This window comes from Oryza glaberrima, chromosome 2, assembly GCF_000147395.1.
Source record: "Oryza glaberrima chromosome 2, OglaRS2, whole genome shotgun sequence".
In the NCBI taxonomy this organism is placed as follows: domain Eukaryota; kingdom Viridiplantae; phylum Streptophyta; class Magnoliopsida; order Poales; family Poaceae; genus Oryza; species Oryza glaberrima.
In genome coordinates, this window is record NC_068327.1 from 309,518 (window position 1) to 328,511 (window position 18,994).

The 18,994-nt window shown below is 41.2% G+C and overlaps 2 protein-coding genes across 2 annotated transcripts; both read right to left on the reverse strand.

The window, feature by feature from the left end:
- Positions 1–4,986, reverse strand: LOC127762686 (uncharacterized). Its single transcript, XM_052287155.1, has 5 exons — positions 4,535–4,986; positions 3,101–3,204; positions 1,064–1,861; positions 826–978; positions 1–744 (listed from the first exon to the last, which is right to left on the reverse strand). Exons 1-5 carry the CDS (start codon positions 4,680–4,682, stop codon positions 520–522), a joined length of 1,428 nt encoding a protein of 475 aa, XP_052143115.1. The 5' UTR covers positions 4,683–4,986; the 3' UTR covers positions 1–519.
- A 113-nt stretch (positions 4,987–5,099) lies between these two features.
- Positions 5,100–7,521, reverse strand: LOC127762689 (40S ribosomal protein S4). The gene is made up of 5 exons (XM_052287157.1): positions 7,415–7,521; positions 6,496–6,573; positions 6,221–6,401; positions 6,031–6,128; positions 5,100–5,783 (listed from the first exon to the last, which is right to left on the reverse strand). Exons 1-5 carry the CDS (start codon positions 7,415–7,417, stop codon positions 5,346–5,348), a joined length of 798 nt encoding a protein of 265 aa, XP_052143117.1. The 5' UTR covers positions 7,418–7,521; the 3' UTR covers positions 5,100–5,345.
- Between the last annotated feature and the right edge of the window lie 11,473 nt (positions 7,522–18,994).

The following is an 18,994-nucleotide window of genomic DNA, read 5'->3' on the forward strand; positions in this document are numbered from 1 at the left end:
ATGACATACGGAGTATATAGTAAAAGCAGTTCCCACTTGCGATTTAAGAACGCACCAACGACGACATGACTCCCAACTGGGAGCTGGAAACTTAAACTGAAAACTCAGTTTTCAATTCCTCAGCAAACGAACAGGTCCAAATAATCCAAGAAACAAAGCATGGTTTATCTATAATTTGATTAAAGCGACAACATTGTGCATTTCAGATAGCTTATCGCATAGTCTTAAGAAAATAATAAGGGATAGTTAGAGATGAAACTACAAAGATCTTATGACTAACATATACTATCATTTATTGAAATACATATCACAACTAAGATAAGTTATGACATCTTCCACCTTCCAGCAGCATAGGGATCATCCAAAGGCAAGGGAATGACAGCGTGTGCAAGTCCCCACAAGAGTCAGAGTTGTTGTAGGTGCAACTTTATCCTCGATGTACCTTCGTACAGCAATGGCAGCTCTTGCGGATTCCTTGAGCACAGCGTTGCTAACAGGCCAGCAAATCTTGCCATTACTTTACCCAGAACACCTATCACCACCTCTAAGTGTGTCCAACACAAGACGCTCAAGTGAGGCAGCGGCTTTGACAATGCAACATGTTAGCTCAACCAAGCTCTTCGCGGAGTTGAACCCTATGATCTCCACACTCTTCAGGCATTCATGGCTGAGCTCGGGCAGCTGCCTCAAATGTGCGGAAGAATCTTCAACAATCGATTCATGCCTCATATCTTCCTGAAAAACCTGGAGGTGAACAATTAAAGAATATGAATCAATGGCCCAGCAGATATATATATGCAGGATGGTGAACAGGGTGGCCCTTACATCCAAGTATAAAGTCTCCAAGGAAGGAGACGCGTGAAGGAAAGAAACCAGAAAGAAATAATCATAGGATGGGGAAAAGGTCCCTCGCGCAATCTGAATGGTCAGGTGCTTGAGGCAGAGGAATTTGGTAGGCAGCATTGGTATATTGACTGCCTGCACAAGAAATACATTGTCACGTGCAGATTATTTCTACTGTCATCTATAGCTACTGTGCAGCGCATAAAATCTTAGAACATACCTCAGAGTCTGAACTTAATACCATACTCTCAAGATTTGGCATAATGGATGGAAGCTGAGCACGAGCATAGCACACGACATTCGGTCGGATCATGGACAAGACCTTCATTGTCAGTGTTTCTCCAAGTGAGAACTTGATCCCTCCACTAAGGGAAATACTGGACAAATTCGGAGCTTCACACACAATCACTTGCATCCTGCGGCATGCCATAACACTCAGGCAGCTGAGATGCTGCAGCACACACGGTATCTTCAGGAAACTTATCTTGTTGCATACATTAAGTCTCAACTGCTCCAAAACAAGGGAGTTCAAAAGAAGGGACTCTAACTCGTCACCTGTAATATGCACACCACACAGATGCAGTTTTGTTAGGCTTCTCAAGGGGCCAAATTCAGCCATGGGATGGAAGGCACAGAAGGTAGGCTGAAGACATCGAATTGAGTCTCGAACCCCATCAGATAAAAGTGAGCATGCAAAGATGTACTTTTTATGTAGCGTAAGAGTGAGCTCTTCAATCCCTGGTGTAACAGCAACCTCAAGCCATCTATCAATGTAAGGATATGTACTGTCCTCATCAGCTACATTAAGCTTCAATAACTTCGCAGTGCCCAAGTGGTTTCTCAGAATGCTGTCAATTTTGCACTTGAAATTTCCCCTAGATGTCCTCGGGCAAAGTGTTTTGAAATTCAAGCTGAGGTTGGGATGAAATCTCCAGGAATTCAGAAAGGAATGAGAAAGGCAAGCAGCACGAGCAGCAGCACTCATCGGCATTAAGGAATGTATGTGACGCCAGATGTCCTGCATCCATAAGCATGGGATAAAATCTAAAATTAAGGCCAAATGGAATTTCAACAAGAGAAAAAAAAAAGAACAGGAGAACCACATGGAGTATCTCTGCCCCAGGTTGCTCTCTATATGATTGCACAAGGTGCAGGATGGTGCAATTGATTGTAATCCATGATATAAGTTTATGTGCATTTGTGTCAACCAAAATGCACATCGATGATTAGTTTATTGTGCAATAGCATCAATGCCTAGCATGAATAGTGAAGCCAAAAGAAATAGGGATCACTATTTTTATAGGCTGAATATGTCAATTAATGCTTCTAAGAACTTGGATACAGCAACATTTCAGTATCATCACTGCAGTAAAGCATCATATGCCTATGTAAGTAATCAAAACTGGATATTTTTCATATTCGTCTTAAATGAATATGCATGATTGACATGATTAGGCCTGCTCAAACTTATAATGAAATCATTCATACTTAGGCATGGCTCCCAATTGCTTATATCAGGAGGGAGCACATGTTACAGTTGTTGGACTTAAGAGGAAAATGCAACTACTGATGCATGCCACGCCTTATGGCCATTGCCCAACATTAAAAAAAAAAAAACAAAGCAACTACGCATCTTATTAGGCTGGACCTTCTAAGAGAGCTAGAAATAGTCCTAAATGTATGGTAAGTGCAGCGATACAGAGGTAGCTGACAATATTTTGACATATTCTGTGGTTAAAGATGTGTTTAAAGACATACTGATGGGAAAAGATGAAAGCCGTTTCAATATGTTTAAGAACAAGCGTTATATTATATTACTGCTTCCTGAAAGACTTAGACACAGCTGCTACAATAATGGTTCATCTGCAAAGGCTAGTAACATCAGTCAAATAGACAGCCCACAAGTGAGAGATCCTAGGGTGTATGATTATACTATATATTTTTATCAGGAGTACCATGAAAGAATCAACAGTCATGTCTCATTATCAGTAGATATGCTCAGGCTCTGGCCTGGAGGACAAGTGAGAAAAGAATGGAATGCATACGGATAATAAGAACGCAATGAAGATATTACCAGCCTTTGAACAATGACCATAAATAATAATTCACTAGGAGTTTAGGACAATGTTCGATTGCATATATATTTTGTGACTATAAATAATAATCAACTAGCGCAGTGGGGTGAATTAGCATGATTAAAGCAGTTAAAGCTTACAATCTAAGCTTGCGTCAGAATTTTACCGTGCTGTTAGCATACCTCAGGAAGGTACGGGAGTGAATAAATCAGTGAATCGCCATGGCCAACTTGTTCAGAGGGGGAGTTATTAGTGCTACCCACTGTACAATTCGATTTATCTGCAGCTGAACCAGCACGATTATAATTATAATAGCCCATCAGACTGACAAGAACACATTAGAGAGAGAGAGAGAGAGAGAGAGAAACAACGTAGGGGGCTACTGACCAATGGTTTATTGGGATAAAAAGATCAAGAATTTTTCAACGAATAAATGCAGATATTATGGGGTTAAAAGGAGCTGAATCGGTGACCTAACCTAGCAAAGCAGCAACAGTTGAATGTTGTGCAAATTATAATTCGGTATCCATCTAACATTAGTCAACATGAACCGATTAGCGAACAAGAACTGATCCGGGTGAGACGAACCAGAGACAGGGCTGGGAGGCAAAGGGAGTTGAGGCTTACTCATGGGCAGGGCTGGGGCTAGGGCTAGGTTTTGCCACCGCTGCTGGCGTTGCACGGCCACGGAGGACATGGCAGATGGCATTCAGGACGACGATAACTCTCTCTCCCCCCTTGGCCCTTGGATCTCAGACTCTCCTACCTATCTATATAGCTCTTCTAGTATGAGAGTTCTGTTTCTGGTTTCCTCTCCAACTCGTTTTTTATTCGATTGGAGCTGGACTTTACTATATGTCAAAACGGATTATTAGTAATAAAAAACAATTTTATGAGTCTCAAATAGAAACTACTGCTACAGCAGAGTCCTTAACGACTTAAAAAAACAAATATTCAAATAGAAACTACTACTACAGCACGATGGATTGGGCACGATTAATTAGGTTCAGCCCGACGGGCGTCGTAGGACAGCCCGCAATGTGCAGACATTCGTTTAATTAGGTTCATCAACCAGCAACAAGACTGGATTATTTCACGTGAAAATATTTACACAAGCACATGAGTACTCCCTGTCCCAAATCAAACTAGGAACAAGAGAGGGAAACCTACCAAGAGAGGGAAGAAAATACAAAATTGCAAAAACAAAAAAAAAAAAACAAGAGAGCAGTGAATAGGAAACAGATTGAAAGCTACTAGCTCAAGAACATGCAAGAGAACTCATAGATTCAGCAGAGCCACAAGCACTAATATTGCTAAATGACATGTCAAGTGATTAACAACATCAAACAGCTACAATCTTTCTTGAAAACTACATCAAACAGCTAAATCCTAACACAGATCGACATTGCTCAACTTTGTGTAATATCATGATTAGAAAATTCTCAATCTCACTCTTCGTAGTATGGTTTAAATTCGATTCCCTGCGCTAAAGTATAAATTGATCGGTCAATACACAGCATATTTGATTGCACACATCAAACAAATCGCAGGAGTAGAGTGGCACATCAAACAAATCTTGAACACGAACCGAAGAAGAAGAAGGAAAAAGAACTGACCGGCCGTCGTCGCTGCTGCACAAGGTGTGGCCGGCCAATTGGAACTGCAACCCTCTTCCATGGCAGATCTGCCAATGGAGCTCGAAGTAGTTGCCTGCTCCCACGCCGATGGAGCCCTTAGAGCTGGAGGCAGCAGCATGGGCAGCATCGCAGCGATGGACGGCGTTCGCTGCTGGATGGATGGGCGACGAGTAAGTCGGCGTCGGTGACGAGAGTAGCGGCGGCTGCGTTGCCGTCTCGCTGCCCAGCGACGTCTCCCCGTCTAGTGCAATCGTGCCCTAATGGGCCAAAAAATTTTGCAATTCGCGGGCATTTTTGTGGGGGAGGGACTGCGGGCCCAAAAAAAGCCCACCCCACTTGCACCCCTAGACACGATGCAGAATCGCTAGAGATGGTACCATGACTTCACGGAGACAAACAGCATGCTACTCCATCCATCCTCAATGGCGAACAACTGACACCCAGTAATTAAGCTCGAGTATACGAGCTTCGAATAGAGACTAACAGAACAATGATGCAACGGGCAAACAGATCAGAAGCAACGCGACTATGAACAAAAAGGCCATAGGCTGAATGCTCAAAACCATACCATCTCAGCAACAGGCAAAGACAATTTGGTTTGGAGGTTCTTAAAAGGCGCCTTAAATAAGGTAAACAGTCGCATTACAGCTAGCAGCAAACATGAGTTCGCGAATTGATCAACATAACATCAGGCAAAAGAGCTCAAAAAAGGATAGTCTGGGGCAGATAGTTCTATATCCTTGCAAACAACTCGCTATAGCAAAACTCCAGGCAGACGCAGCAGCAGATTTTAAGCGTTGGCAGCAGCCTGGGCGGCAGCATCCCGCTTCCTTTGCTCCTCGATGATGCTGAGCTTGATGCCCTTGCCCTTGGGCAGGCTCACCCAAGGCTTGTTGCCCTTGCCAATGGTGAACACATTGCCCAGACGGGTGGCGAATTGGTGGCCCAGGGCATCCTCAACGTGGATGGTCTCGAAGCTGCCTTTATGCTTCTCCCTGTTCTTGATCACACCAACACGGCCTGTGTTCCTTCCTCCAGTCACCATGACAACATTGCCAACATCAAACTTGATGAAGTCGACAATCTTGTTGGTCTCCAGATCGATCTTGATTGTGTCGTTTGCCTTGATGATCGGGTCAGGGTAGCGGATGGTGCGACCATCATAGGTGTTCAGGTAGGGGATGCCCTTCTGGCCAAACTGCACAGACCGAACCTTGCAAAGCTTGAACTGTGCACAGAAAAATTAGAATCAGCCAGCATTCTAACTTGAATTAATACACTCAAAAGTAACGGAATGCACAATGCTACAATCAGTTCTTCTCTAGAAGTAAACTAAAGAAGCAATTCTCTAACAGTTCAATCAAAGCAAAATATCTTTCTCAGCACAACATAAATTTCATTATTTCAAACAGAATACCTTCATATAACAAGAGTGTGTTCAGCAAGAACAGTACCAAAAATTAATATGTCCTAACCTTAGCATCCTCATCCTTGACAGACTGAAGGCGGAAACGTCCCTTGGTGTCGTACAGAAGCCTGTAGTTCTCACCAGTCTTGGGGATGGAAATGACATCTGCCAAAAAAGAATATGTTTAGCACAAAGCACCAAGTGTTTTTACATCATACACTGAAACATATATTGATTGCAATAACAATTGAGCATACCCATGAAACCAGCTGGGTAGGTCTTGTCAGTCCTGACCTTGCCATCAACCAAGACATGGCGCTGCATGAGGATAGAAATAACCTCACGGTATGTCAGAGCATACTTGAGCCTGTTCCTGATAATGAGGATCAGAGGCAGGCACTCCCTGGACTTGTGAGGACCAGAAGATGGCTTGGGGGCCTATGGTAAAAGGTAATTAGAAATATAAGCTGCTTCATCAGGTAACAAGAAAAAAGATAAGATAGGTAAGTGTAAACCAGAACAACAAACTTACAAAAGCTCCACCAAGCTTGTCGAGCATCCAATGCTTGGGCGCATTGAGCCTCTTCAGATGCTTCTTCAAACCCCTTGCCTGGTATTACGGTAAGGGAAAAGGAAATGATCAGCACAAATAACAACATAACTGCAGAGTAGCACGACATGAATACAATGACACAATGAAATCACAAGGTTATGAACAGCCCTAACATCGCTCATGGCAATGGTGCGGCATGGTTTCGAAGTAATCTTTGTTAATTCTTAACAAAAAGGAATCTAGACACCAGAACCTATAATCCTTGAAGCCAGGCAGATATACAAGTTGAACCTTGGCACGTAACAGAAATGTAGAGGAATATCATTGTAGTAGTAGAACAATAACGCAGCAAACAGCACGAGCTAAACCCTCAAACTAGCATTGACAGAACAATTATACAAAGCATACTGAAAATAACGAGCTGTCTAAGATCCCACAAATGGGCGACAGCCAAGGATGCAATGTCCAATCCTAGACTCTACTACTAGAAGCCCAACATTGTGCATAGCTGTTCATTCTCGCGCAACGCTGAAACATGACCACTAGGAACTGATCCACAATCTGAAGCCAGCCAGCGAGTACAAATTCAACATAACATGCGTTTAAATCCTAACAGGCTGTAGCGTGGTACAAAACTATCTACTCAACATACGAATCCTACACATCACAAAGAAATCTCACGGACCAAGAGCAAAATAACCAAGCCGACTACTAAGCTACTACATCCTAGCAGGCCACGCGCCGCACACGAACTCCCACTCAGGGAGAGCGGGGAATGGAACTAATCCCACCGAAGCTACGAACGAGAAGGATGCCACAGATCAGCCAGATCCGTAGACGCGAGAGAGCGCGCGGGGGGGAGAAGCATAGGACGGAGGAGAGGGGGGAGGGGGGTCACCATGGTTGCGAGGTCGGGCTAGGCCGCCGTGCTCCGCCGCCGCCGCCTGCTGCTTCGTCCTCCTCTGCTCCGCGCCGCGCCGCCGCCGAGATGACAAGAGTGGGAGAGCGAGGGTTGGAGAGGCTATATATACTAGTTGGTGTAGGGTTTTAGTTCACCGGATTTACGAGTTTGCCCTCCCGCTCCCCTCATGGGCTTCCACGATTTATTCCAGAAATTACGGCCCGTTTTAAGACCCTCATGGCTGAATTCATGGCCCAAGTAGTTAGATCGGGCCTAGTTTGGTCCCGGTTTGCTTCTCGGCCCATTAGACTCTTACATGGCTGTGATGCATCGTGGGCTGTATTCTTGCAGCTTAGGTGAAGTGACAGATTTTATCCAATAAATGGGCCCATGTAACACGATTAAGAGCATGGGCCGAAGTGCAGGGTTGCAGCTTGTTCTTTCGGTGTACTTTTTCCTTAAGATAAGATTACAAGCCTGAATTTTACAGAGCAGCACAAAGGCCCAGACCTCAACCAAAGAGAGCAGTTTCTGAAATCTCTCAACTCTCCAAAGTAGTTGTTGTCTCTTCTACAAATACATCACACTTTTGATTTTAATTTTTGAAAGGAGCTACATGCCGTCGTGAGTTGTGAGTATAACAAACTCACACTTTGACTTGTATAACAAAGTCGTTTTTCATGCCATCTAAAAATGACATTGCAACCTGCATATCTCTAGTTATTTACAACAGTTGGTTCACCTTTGATTCAGGCGGTTCAACTAGGTAGGTCCGTATAGGTTTTGTTATAACTTTTTTTTTTTGCGGGGAAACAAGGATATATTACTCAGAATAGGAGTTCTCACAAAGCAATTGTGAGATAGCAATACAAGAGTCATCCGGCCAGAAGTAAGTTAAGGATTCACTTCGGCCTTTATTTGCTAAGAAATGATTAATGCTATTCTGAGTCCTGTGCACTTTATTAAGTGCAATCACCCTTGTTCCAGCCATCGGGGAAGATTAAGGGGGGAAGAAGGGGCGGACGCTGGGACGTGCCACGTCGGATTTTTGCTACAGTCCTACGGTACCGGGGCTGGTCTTTTTGCGAAAAATAAGTTCAATCACCTCGTTGACTACGCACGCATCAGCACACAATACCTTATTCACTGACTTGATCAGCTGGATTGCTTCTTGGCAATCGGATTCAACGACGATGGGCAGCAGAGTCCATTGGAGGGCCAGGGCTAATTCCATCTCTGCAAGCTAGCAGCTCTGTTTCTAAAGCTGATCTGCAGCGACTAATGTGGCCACAGCCCAAAATTTCCTGGTGGCCCTCTTAACAGCTGGGGCAACACTATTGTCAGCTCAAAATTCAGTGCAATTTCTGGAGCTGATTTTGAGCAACTACAGACTGGCAGTAGGGGTTGCGTTGAAGGATATTGAGCCGAAAGACATTGTTCTTGGTCGATTTCTTGCCCTCCAGGTCACAACACGACTGCATGTGCCCTGAAAATCGAGACGTTGGTGTTCCTTGTTGTTTTCTGCAATCATTGCATGTTATGTTATCTTACACTTAAGATCGATCGACCGGGCACACAGGTATCGATCGATCGTTCTTTAAACAATTGCATTATTGGGATCAATTATTTGGGACCCATTTCTCGGAGAATCTGTATATCCGATACTTAAAGAAACAGAATTATTGGAGATACACACTCATAGCTAAGCTGCTGACAATGCACAACAAGTGTCAAACAGAAACATCCAGCAGCATCTCGACTCTCTCTCTCTCTGATGACTCGGACAGACACTCAACTTAACTTCCTTGCCCTCAGCTGCTTCATCAAGCTAGTGACAATCAGTTTGCTCGAGCTAATTAAGAAATTGATTAGTCCATTTGGGCTACTAGCTGGCACCTGGCAACAGCATGTGCCAATCATTAGGCTATGCCAAGAACTCAAAGCTGCTACTAGCTCAAATCAGTGTGCTAGCTAGCTAAACTCCATGACCATGACCATGAGAGAGTGAGCTTGTGATGGGATGAGGTTAGATGAGAGGAGGAGATTCCGGATCTCCATGAGTGGTGGGGCTGAGCACAGCCACCAGATAGAATTATTTCCTTGGGGCCTACAGTGTCACTTTTGGCCCCCACCCCACCATGGCTAGCTGACATGGCATCTACAAATACAGTACAATATATGGCGCCAACTTCAGATCAGCCTCAAACTCAACATGTGATGAGGATAGATTGCTGATGTGCTGTATTGCTATTCTAGCTCTATCAATGGCAGTGCTGTTTTGCAATAATGTTCATGAACCAGAAGATCCAGCAGCTTAGCTAGCTCAATAATGCTACTAGTTCTGAATTGCCTAGCTCGATCTATTGGCGGCATTCACTGTTGGTCTACTGGCTAGGGTTGCTTCTTGTCATGCGAGAGGCCACAATTTCTTGAAGGAAAAAAAAAAGAACGAACCATCCACGTGGAGTAAAAAGCAACGACGACGCTTTCATCACACAAGAGGACATCCTTATTTAATTTGAGAAGAGACCATTGGAATGGGTGGAATAAATCGTATACGTTCTACCTGCCAAGATGCACGCGTGAATCTCACTCTTTAACATTATTATTATTATTATACTAATCCACGTGTGTTTTGAATAATGCAGCAAAATTTTCAACAGGTCTGAAGGTAACATATAGCCACGAGTTTGGAGAAGATGAGGGGCTGATGAGATGTGATGTCTAGCTGCAATCGGCGACCCATGAGCCAGCTGATATATCGCTCATCATAATCACATTCATATTAATTAAATGACTAATTGGCAGGCTACAACTCCAGTTAATAGAATGAATGAATCGTGTTTTTTGATGCCACGTCGAGACCGAAGTTTGCATTATTGCAACACGACGTCCGTTAGTTAGGCGCGTATATGTAACTGTCAGCACCCATGCCATATGCCAGCACTTTACCTTCATCTCATCAGCTTTATATGCATCGAATTGCTGTCACAAGTAACAACATCAACTGCTACTATACATACTAGCTAGTAACATGGATGTCTGCTAAGAGCATCCCAGCAGCTCATTCAAATTTGATCCTTCATATGCTCATATGGATGACCATCTAAAAAGATTCCTCATCCATATTTCTTCTCACTCCAACAGATCATCTATATTGCATCTTCCATATCACACCCTTCTATATTTTACTAATATTTTTCAACTAATCATACATTTGTATTATTTTTTAAAGACTATATTTTAAACAACTAATTTTTAAATTTTAACAGTGTTATTTATCCCGATAATTTAAATGAGTTTATTTTAATGAATATATTTTTAATGGTCCGGACCTTTTTTTTCTCCTCCTCTCTACTCGTTTTCTTTCCTCTTTCCGATTCCTCTTCTTCTCTCCTCTTCTATTCCTCTTCTTCTTCTCTCCTTTTCTCCCCAGCATGGAGGCGGAGGCTGGCGGCCGCGGCGGCGCGACGGGAGCGGGGGCGCTGCGGCGCGACGGGGCGCGGCGGCCGACAGGGGCTACGGCGCGGCGGCGCAACGGGGGCGGCAGCCCGACGGGGGCTGCAGCGCAGCGGCGCTACGGGCGCGGAGGCGCGGCAGCCGATGGGGCAGAGGCGCGGCGGCGTGACGGACGGTATGTCTCTCCCTCTCCACCCTCACTCCATAGTGAAAAATGCACATCCGGACGGCGACGACGACGACATTGGGGAGGTCAAGGCGGAGGGGAGGTCGATCCGGACTCCGGATGGGGCCGGGCAACGCTGGCGGTTAGGATGGCGTGAGGAGAGAGAAACTTCAAATTTGACGTTTCTCTCTCCCCGGATGGAGGATAGCTGAATTTGGATGCTAGGATGGAGTATCTGCTGGAGCTCATTTTTCTTCTCCCAACCTCTATTTTGTGGATAAAGGACTAGATGGAGTATCTGTTGGGGATGCTCTAATATATACTATATGCACTAATAACTCCAATATAGGAAAACACGTTCTACATATATATAGGAGCAGTGATAGTGATTACTACATGATTACATGTATGCATGTAGTACTGGAAAATTAACTGAACAGAGTGACCTGTAACAAAACTGAACGACATAGGCTTGGTTTAGTTCCCAAAATTTTGTTCACAAAAACATCGTATCAAATATTTGGACACATGCATGGAGCATTAAATATAGATAAAAATAAAAACTAATTGCACAGTTTGCATAGAAATCGTGAGACGAATCTTTTAAGCCTAGCTAATTAGTCCATGATTAGTCATAAAGTGCTACAGTAACCCACATGTGCTAATGACTGCTTAATTAGGCTCAAAACATTCATCTCGCGGTTTCCAGGCAAGTTATAAAATTAGTTTTTTCATTTGTGTTCGAAAACCCTTTCCAATATCTGGTTAAACATCCGATATGATAATAAAAAATTTTCATTTCGTGAGCTAAACAGGGCCTATGGCAGATTGAGCGCATGTTCTCCTACGGCGAAGCACCATGCATCCATGTTCTCCTGTCTAGCTATTGGCCTCAAGATGCACGTACGGATTATCAAACTGATCCAATTCAATGTACTGTTAGCCTAACTGCCTAACACTAGTCCATATATATTTCTCTGCTTTTCCCTCCAAACTTCATTCACATGACAAATTCCGGTAAGTCTTTGTGTTTACACGTGCATTTCTACCATGCTTATATGTACCATGTTTCGTTTTATTTCCAGCCTGGTTTCTTTCATGAAAATATAATGATACAGATACAAACAAATCTTATAAAAACTCGGTTTCAAACTCTTTTATATATAAAAACCGGTGTGGCTGCATCTTAAAAAGGATTATATCTTGAAATAGTAACAAAAAGAAGTCTAATATAGTGTGTATTATGGGCGACGACAAGATGGGTTGATTACATTGGAAGTTTGTAGCGCACGCCAATTACCAGTCGGTGTCGTATCGGATGGCTTGCCTACCAATCTGCCTAGTCAGCATCGACCAAAGCACACACACGTGTCGCGTTGGAATCGATCGCCTAATTAATGTGTGGCTCCCACGCTCACGACGACGTGGCAGCAGCCCGCCTGCCTAAATGTCCGGAAGCAATCACAGCCACCATTTTCCACTTCCCCCATCAATCATCAATTGGATGATGCATGAATGCCTTCTTTTTTAAAAAAAAAAAGAAATAAAGAAAAGGCAAAACCTTTGCCTTGTAGTAGGAGGCATGAATGGCTTCTGGTATCAATTCTTCCTCAACAATTACTCCTACCTATCTGCAAATAAAATAACAATACTACAAGATATCGATTGAAGTCATTTCTCACATCTCTCTTATATGGTGGTGTTCTTTTCTTCTGAAGATGAAGATGAAGATTAATTTTTTTTTTCCGTAAAATGAGATGATATTAACATATGGTAGATTAAGTTTTAATTATTATAAACTTAAAAAATAGATTAATATGATATTTTAGAGTAACTTTCATATAGAAAGTTTTCGTATGAAACGCACTGTTTAGCAGTTTGAAAAGTATGTCACAAAAATCTTAATCTTTAACCAACTTTTGTTGGAGAAAAGAACACAGGCAAATGTTGATGCTCGTTAACACCATAGTATATAATTCCCATCCTACGTAAGCGCACACATATATATACTACATCTAATCATATACATTTTGTTTTGTTCTACTCCAACTTGCTTGAACTAATTAATGGCAATTTACTCCCTCTATCATCATTAGCTAAATAAAAGACGCGAAAACCAAAGACAATAAAATCTCTATAGATTTAAAATTAATTCTCATCGATCAAAGTGCTCTATCACCGTGCCCCGCGGATTTTGCATCATACTTTAAATATTGGATGGAGTTGCACCATCAGAAATTAATCTTGGATAGCTGCATACATACGGTGGCAGCATGTGTAGCGCATTCAACGATGCCCATTCACTCTTTCACAAATAGACGAAGAGAGACCCCTATTATATGATGATTATTTTGAGAGGATCACAAAAATCTTAGGTGAAGATTATACTTGGACGTATTTGTATAATCCGCATCAGTGAAGCTAACAACCAATTCCGCATCACTAAAATTTTGTCACAAATTTAAGAACTTATGGTTAATTTGTGTTTGTGGTGTTTTCGCTCTTTGTCGTTGATAGGCTAGCAGGCATTCCTTACTAGTCAACATTGGTCGATTTTGAAATTTGTGGCCAAATCATTACTGCAACGAAAGAAAGCTTTTCATTTTTCTTGCGAATACAAAAGGTGGTGGAAGAAAGAAAGAAATAAGGAAGGAAGAAAATGTAAACGTTTTACTAATTAATTTGCTTGTGCGGCCCGATTAATCTGTTGGAAACCATCGCCATCAATTCAGAAACAATTAACACCAGATACTACACATGCATTGTTTGTGGGCCACTGAATCATCTGAACAAAAGCAAATTCATTTTCATACCGAGTGAAAAGAGGGAGAAAGAGACCGTGCAGTGTGGTTGTGTAAGAGATAATCCGATAATATAGCTAGTGACTTGGCACAAATTTCAGGCCGGAGAACTATTCCACCACGTGGTTGATCTGGTCTACTCTTAATTTCAAGCCACCAGCTAATTTGTTTTGGATTGGCCAGCTACTAGACTGGTTGATGATTTACCACTACTACTTTTTATAAAGAGAAAGGCAAAGGATTACTTTATTGATAAATAAAATAAAACAATAAACATTCAACAGATAATTGCCGTGGATTACATACTTGATTATGGGGTAAATTAAATATTTTGAGAAACAAACCAAATAAATTGTAGCTTAGAACAAGTGGTGTAAATAATGCAGTAGAAATCTTTTCAGAGGCTTGGTGCAAATAATTCATGACAATAATTTGACAAATTAGCTGAAAAGAAAATTAATAAAGGGCTGAACTTTGCTCAGCTGACCTAGCGAAGAGACAACTTACGGATCTCATCTTTTCATTTATGCTTATGCTTATCAGACAAAATTTTAATTTTTAACCTTAAATTTGAGGCTGATTTTGAGGTTTTTTCATCAAAATCTATTTTTCGGCCTTTGCTTTTAGATCACTAAGAACACGTTTATAAAAGTTTTATTCACATGTTACTTTTCGTTATCTCATTATTGTTCTTGTCCTTAGTTATTACATAAAGAGAGTAAAAATGGCTTATACACATATGGCTGTTGTATAAATCATTGTGTTTCCTGTGGTAATTATACTGTGGAGTGAAGCACAGTCACGAGTTTTCACTCCACCATCGTCGTGGACGTACGTGTGGTCCATAGCATATGCGTTTTGATGGCTCCAATATATACATTCAGTAGTCCTCTCTTCCAATCGTACGCGTTGCATTATTGTACTTGGTTGATTTAATGCCATTTCATATCCATATCACACGTCCGCTAGCTAAATTAACATTCCAAGCCGCCGCTTCCCCCGTCATAGAAATGAATCAAATCATTCTATCAACTGAACTTATTATATTTGTGCCGTGTGAGGCATTATACATGCGAAGGTAACTATAGATATCATTACTGGCATTGTGACCAATGCAATGAACTCGATAGTAAGGTGAGATAACGCATATATAATTTGTAGACTATGTTACTGATGATACATACATATTCGATCAGCAGGCAGCAATACGTACAGTTCTTTTTCTGAATATGTTTGTCTGAAGATTGTGTGTATGAAAGTCACAGGTTAATCTACTCCATGCTAGCACAGCAGCTAGCATGCAGCACCTGTGGTTTGGGTTATCACAGGTGGACATTTGATCGATGTATCCAGAATGTGCAGATTAACGAATGAAACAGACATGACATCTGCTCGCTGCTGCTGCTAGTGGTAGAGATCGATCGCTGCAGCTGCATCGCATCTTCGATCGATCGATCCAGTCGGCTGAAGGCACATGTATGGCGATGCGATCACCGAACGAGGATTCTGTCTGCTATCAGTCTCAGAGCTAGCTAGCTAACTGACGACGAAACAGCAAATCAATAATGCTAGCTATATAGCTAGTGCCACTTGGCATAACAACAACGATATGATGCAGAGATAAATCATCATATATCCATGGCCATGGCTTATACACTGCCCATACAGGAAACGGAGTATATGGTCATCAATCAATCCATCGCTTTCTCAAGTTAGCTGAGTACGAAGTTGGCAATTACTATTAATTACTAGTTTCTTTTTTCTTAGGTAATGGATATATATAAAAATAGTGGCTGGAAATAGATGGTAGTCGTTGCCCTTTATTAGTCTGTACTATTTTCTGTTGTGTTGTTTTCGGTCTCTAACGTGAGAGCATGTAGGCAGGATCAGGCCACATTTTGTCCAATTTCACCAATGTGTGTTTTGCTTGTAGCCTTTCGATCATTTCATTTGCTTGCTGAAATGAACAAGCTAGCCATGCAAGGCAACGAAATCAAGAGAGACTGAGAGAAAGAAAAAGAAATTAAGAAAGAAAGAAAGAGGAAATGGAGGGTTTGCTTGACTACTGGACCAGCAGCAAGCGATCGACAGAAGAGCACAAGATAGACTTAATTGGCAGCCATCGTCGATTCGCAAGTTAAGAAAACGCCGATAAATTATTTGTGGGCCATGGAATCATTGGTGCATCTCGACAACAATAATTCACTTTCTTTCTCTTGTCCATCTCTTCTTCCTCTTCTCTTTCAGAGAGGGGACAGAGACAGAGAGTGAAGAGAGAATCCAATAGCTGTGACGTGGTGCGAAATTCAGGGGGGAGAAGAGCTCAAAACTTCACCACCATTAAGTGTCACCTTCCCTCCACGTGGCTGGTCTGCCCTTACATCCATCATCTACGCATTGGCCACCGATTGAATTGTTTTGGATGATTTAAGGGATTGGTGAGGGATAGAACTGAGTTCATGATAGTTATTAATTCGAGGATTTAAATGAATGCAGTAATGAAATTGCGGATCTCCTGCTTTTAAATGAATGTGTCAAATATTACTCCCTCCATTTCATAGTATAAGTTATTTTGATTTTTTTCTTAAGTTAATTTTTTTTTAAGTTTGACCAGTTTATAGAAAAATATAATAGTTTTTTAAGAAAAAACAAACATTTCATTAAAACATAATTCATGTTAGATTAAATAAAACTAATCAGTGCTTTAAATATTGCTAAATCTATCTATAAACTTAATCAAACTTAACAAAGTTTGACCAGAAAAAAATAAAACGACCAATAGTATAAAATGGAAGAAGTAGAAAGTTAATAGGTCGATTTTAAAGGTTCTTTTTCATAGCGTATAAAGTTCTCTAGCTAAGAACTGATGAGTAATTTTTTTTAAAAAAAACATACCGTTTAGAAGTATGGAAATCATATCTATGATAATAATAAAGGAGTAGTTATATTTATGGCGTCATATTTTTTACTGAAAAATAATTGATAGGCTAGATCAGTACCTAAATTTGATGGGGACTGAATTGAGTTACTGCTAGTACGTCCTGACTCATCAACATCTCATAGCTAGTAGCTAATAAGGATTCCGGCCGATTCACCGATGGACGCAAAGGAACCAATTGGTTCAAGGTGTGACGAGCGGTTGATGCAAGGCGTAGAGTAAACGTGATACTCCCTCCGTAGAAAATTATAGAGCATGTTTATTTGGAAAAAGGTATCATTCTTTAACTATTCGTTGTGCATAAGTATATTTATAATATTTATGGAACCAATGTTTTATGAAAGCTTTTTGAAAGATGAATCTGTTGGTATAACTTTATGCACTAAATAAATATACCTGTAGCTAGTTTGGCTAATTGATCAAAATTTAGAGTTTGACTTTATATATAACATTGTGTTCCTTGTGATGCTAATTAATTAATGAGTAAATTCAATAAAACTTCATATATTATAGTCTAAATTACACAAAACCACAATGGTTTTAACACGTGGGCGGGAAATAAATACTATAGGTGCCGGTTATATCATTTCCAGCACCTATAGTGCCGACTTGTATGTCTTTATATAGTAGTGCAAGTATATATTATGGTCGTAAAGTTTTACAAACTACACTATCAACAATTTTGACTTTGATTTACCATGCATACATTTTTTTTCTACAATCACATGTTAAATTTATAAGTTTTTTATCTATCATATAAGTGTTGCATCTGCTTTTTAAATTTGGATACATGGTGTATGTCTAAATATTAATTGAAGGTCAACCTATAATACTCAGAGTTATATGCCATATGTTTGTGTAACTTAGATTGTAATGTGCAAGGTAGGTTTTATGAAATTGACTTTTAATTAGTCTTCTACTAATGTTGAGTAAGCAGCTAGCCTTTTTCCTCTTCATTAAGCAAGCCACTATATAGGTAACCAATTCGTGCTTTTGCTGGCCTTCTGTCTATGTTACTCCAATAAAGTTTGGTAGCGCCGCCGACCAGAGCAGCTGGCTAATAAAATTAAAGAATAACAATATATCATGCATATATATATTAGTAGTAGCATATTAGAACTTGCAAATTGCAATAGATTGAACCAGGATTTTGGAAGGGATCGATATATAAATATCGAAGCTAGATCCGGACAAAGCGCATGTTATATAATTATATTACACACGCATGTTGCTGAGTTGCACAGGTTAACCATGCATTCTTGTCTCTGCATATACACATACCTGCTAACTGCAATATATAATAAGCCATAGTATATACATACATCACATGACCGATTCTCTGTTGGAGATGCAAACCAAAACATGCCTGACACTTGCCATGGTATAATGGTGTGCATGTTATAATTTGGCAAGGCATTGAAACTCTCATTCAGGTAGTATGTGTACATGAACAGCATGCAGAGAAGAAATTTAATATATATTAATTAGTATAATTATTATACAGATTTCACAGCTGAGTTTGATCGATGCATGAACTGTGTATATCTGTCACGGTAGTGTGATGAAATATATGGTGGGGGCATCCAAAGCCAGCCCACATGTCAGCCAGCTGTAGATCCATCGATGCATATATATGGACTATATATACTCGCTCGAATTAATTATGCGTTACTTATTTTTCTCTGCGCGTTTAATCAAACACTATTAATTAGTACAGTATTAAACTAGCTAGCTAGCTTAGACAGCGTCACCTCCATCCATGGTGGGGTAGCTGCGTACATGTGCTCCTGCTTTAGCTAGCTCAAACTAGTGCATCTATCAACACAACACTAATCATAGCATGCCGTCGACGCCGCATGTAATTATAGAAAGGACTGCCTAACCGGCCATCTCTTGACAGAAATAAATACCCTAAAATCATGTGAATTCTAAACCGTTAGATCACTATAGATCTGTACTGCTATGTCCTTCTCTCTCTTCACCGCTAACTCTGTTTGAGTGCACGCTATTTTCGACATTGAGCTTCTCAATCCTCTAAGATAGATCCATCTGTCGCCGCTTCGCAGGCGCCAAAAAAGCCTACTAGATCAACCTCCTCTCCTTCTCCGTGAGCGGGGTGTCACCCCGTTGTCTTCCTCGTCTCCAACAGCTCCTACATCGTCACCCGCCTAATAACTGATTAAGATCTCTCACCCCCACTGTCAGCCCTATCT

What these genes read in the sequence shown, in the direction of transcription:
- LOC127762686 (XM_052287155.1), bottom strand. Translation starts at nt 4,682, where the DNA reads ATGCTGCCCATGCTGCTGCCTCCAGCTCTAAGGGCTCCATCGGCGTGG. An exon ending in TGCAGCAGCGACGACGGCCG is followed by an intron (nt 3,205 to 4,534) that starts GTCAGTTCTTTT and finishes GTGCTGGTTCAG; the next exon opens with CTGCAGATAAATCGAATTGT. An exon ending in TGGAGACTTTATACTTGGAT is followed by an intron (nt 745 to 825) that starts GTAAGGGCCACC and finishes GTTCACCTCCAG; the next exon opens with GTTTTTCAGGAAGATATGAG.
- LOC127762689 (XM_052287157.1), bottom strand. An exon ending in ACAAGCTTGGTGGAGCTTTT is followed by an intron (nt 6,402 to 6,495) that starts GTAAGTTTGTTG and finishes CTTTTACCATAG; the next exon opens with GCCCCCAAGCCATCTTCTGG. An exon ending in CTACCCAGCTGGTTTCATGG is followed by an intron (nt 6,129 to 6,220) that starts GTATGCTCAATT and finishes CTTTTTTGGCAG; the next exon opens with ATGTCATTTCCATCCCCAAG.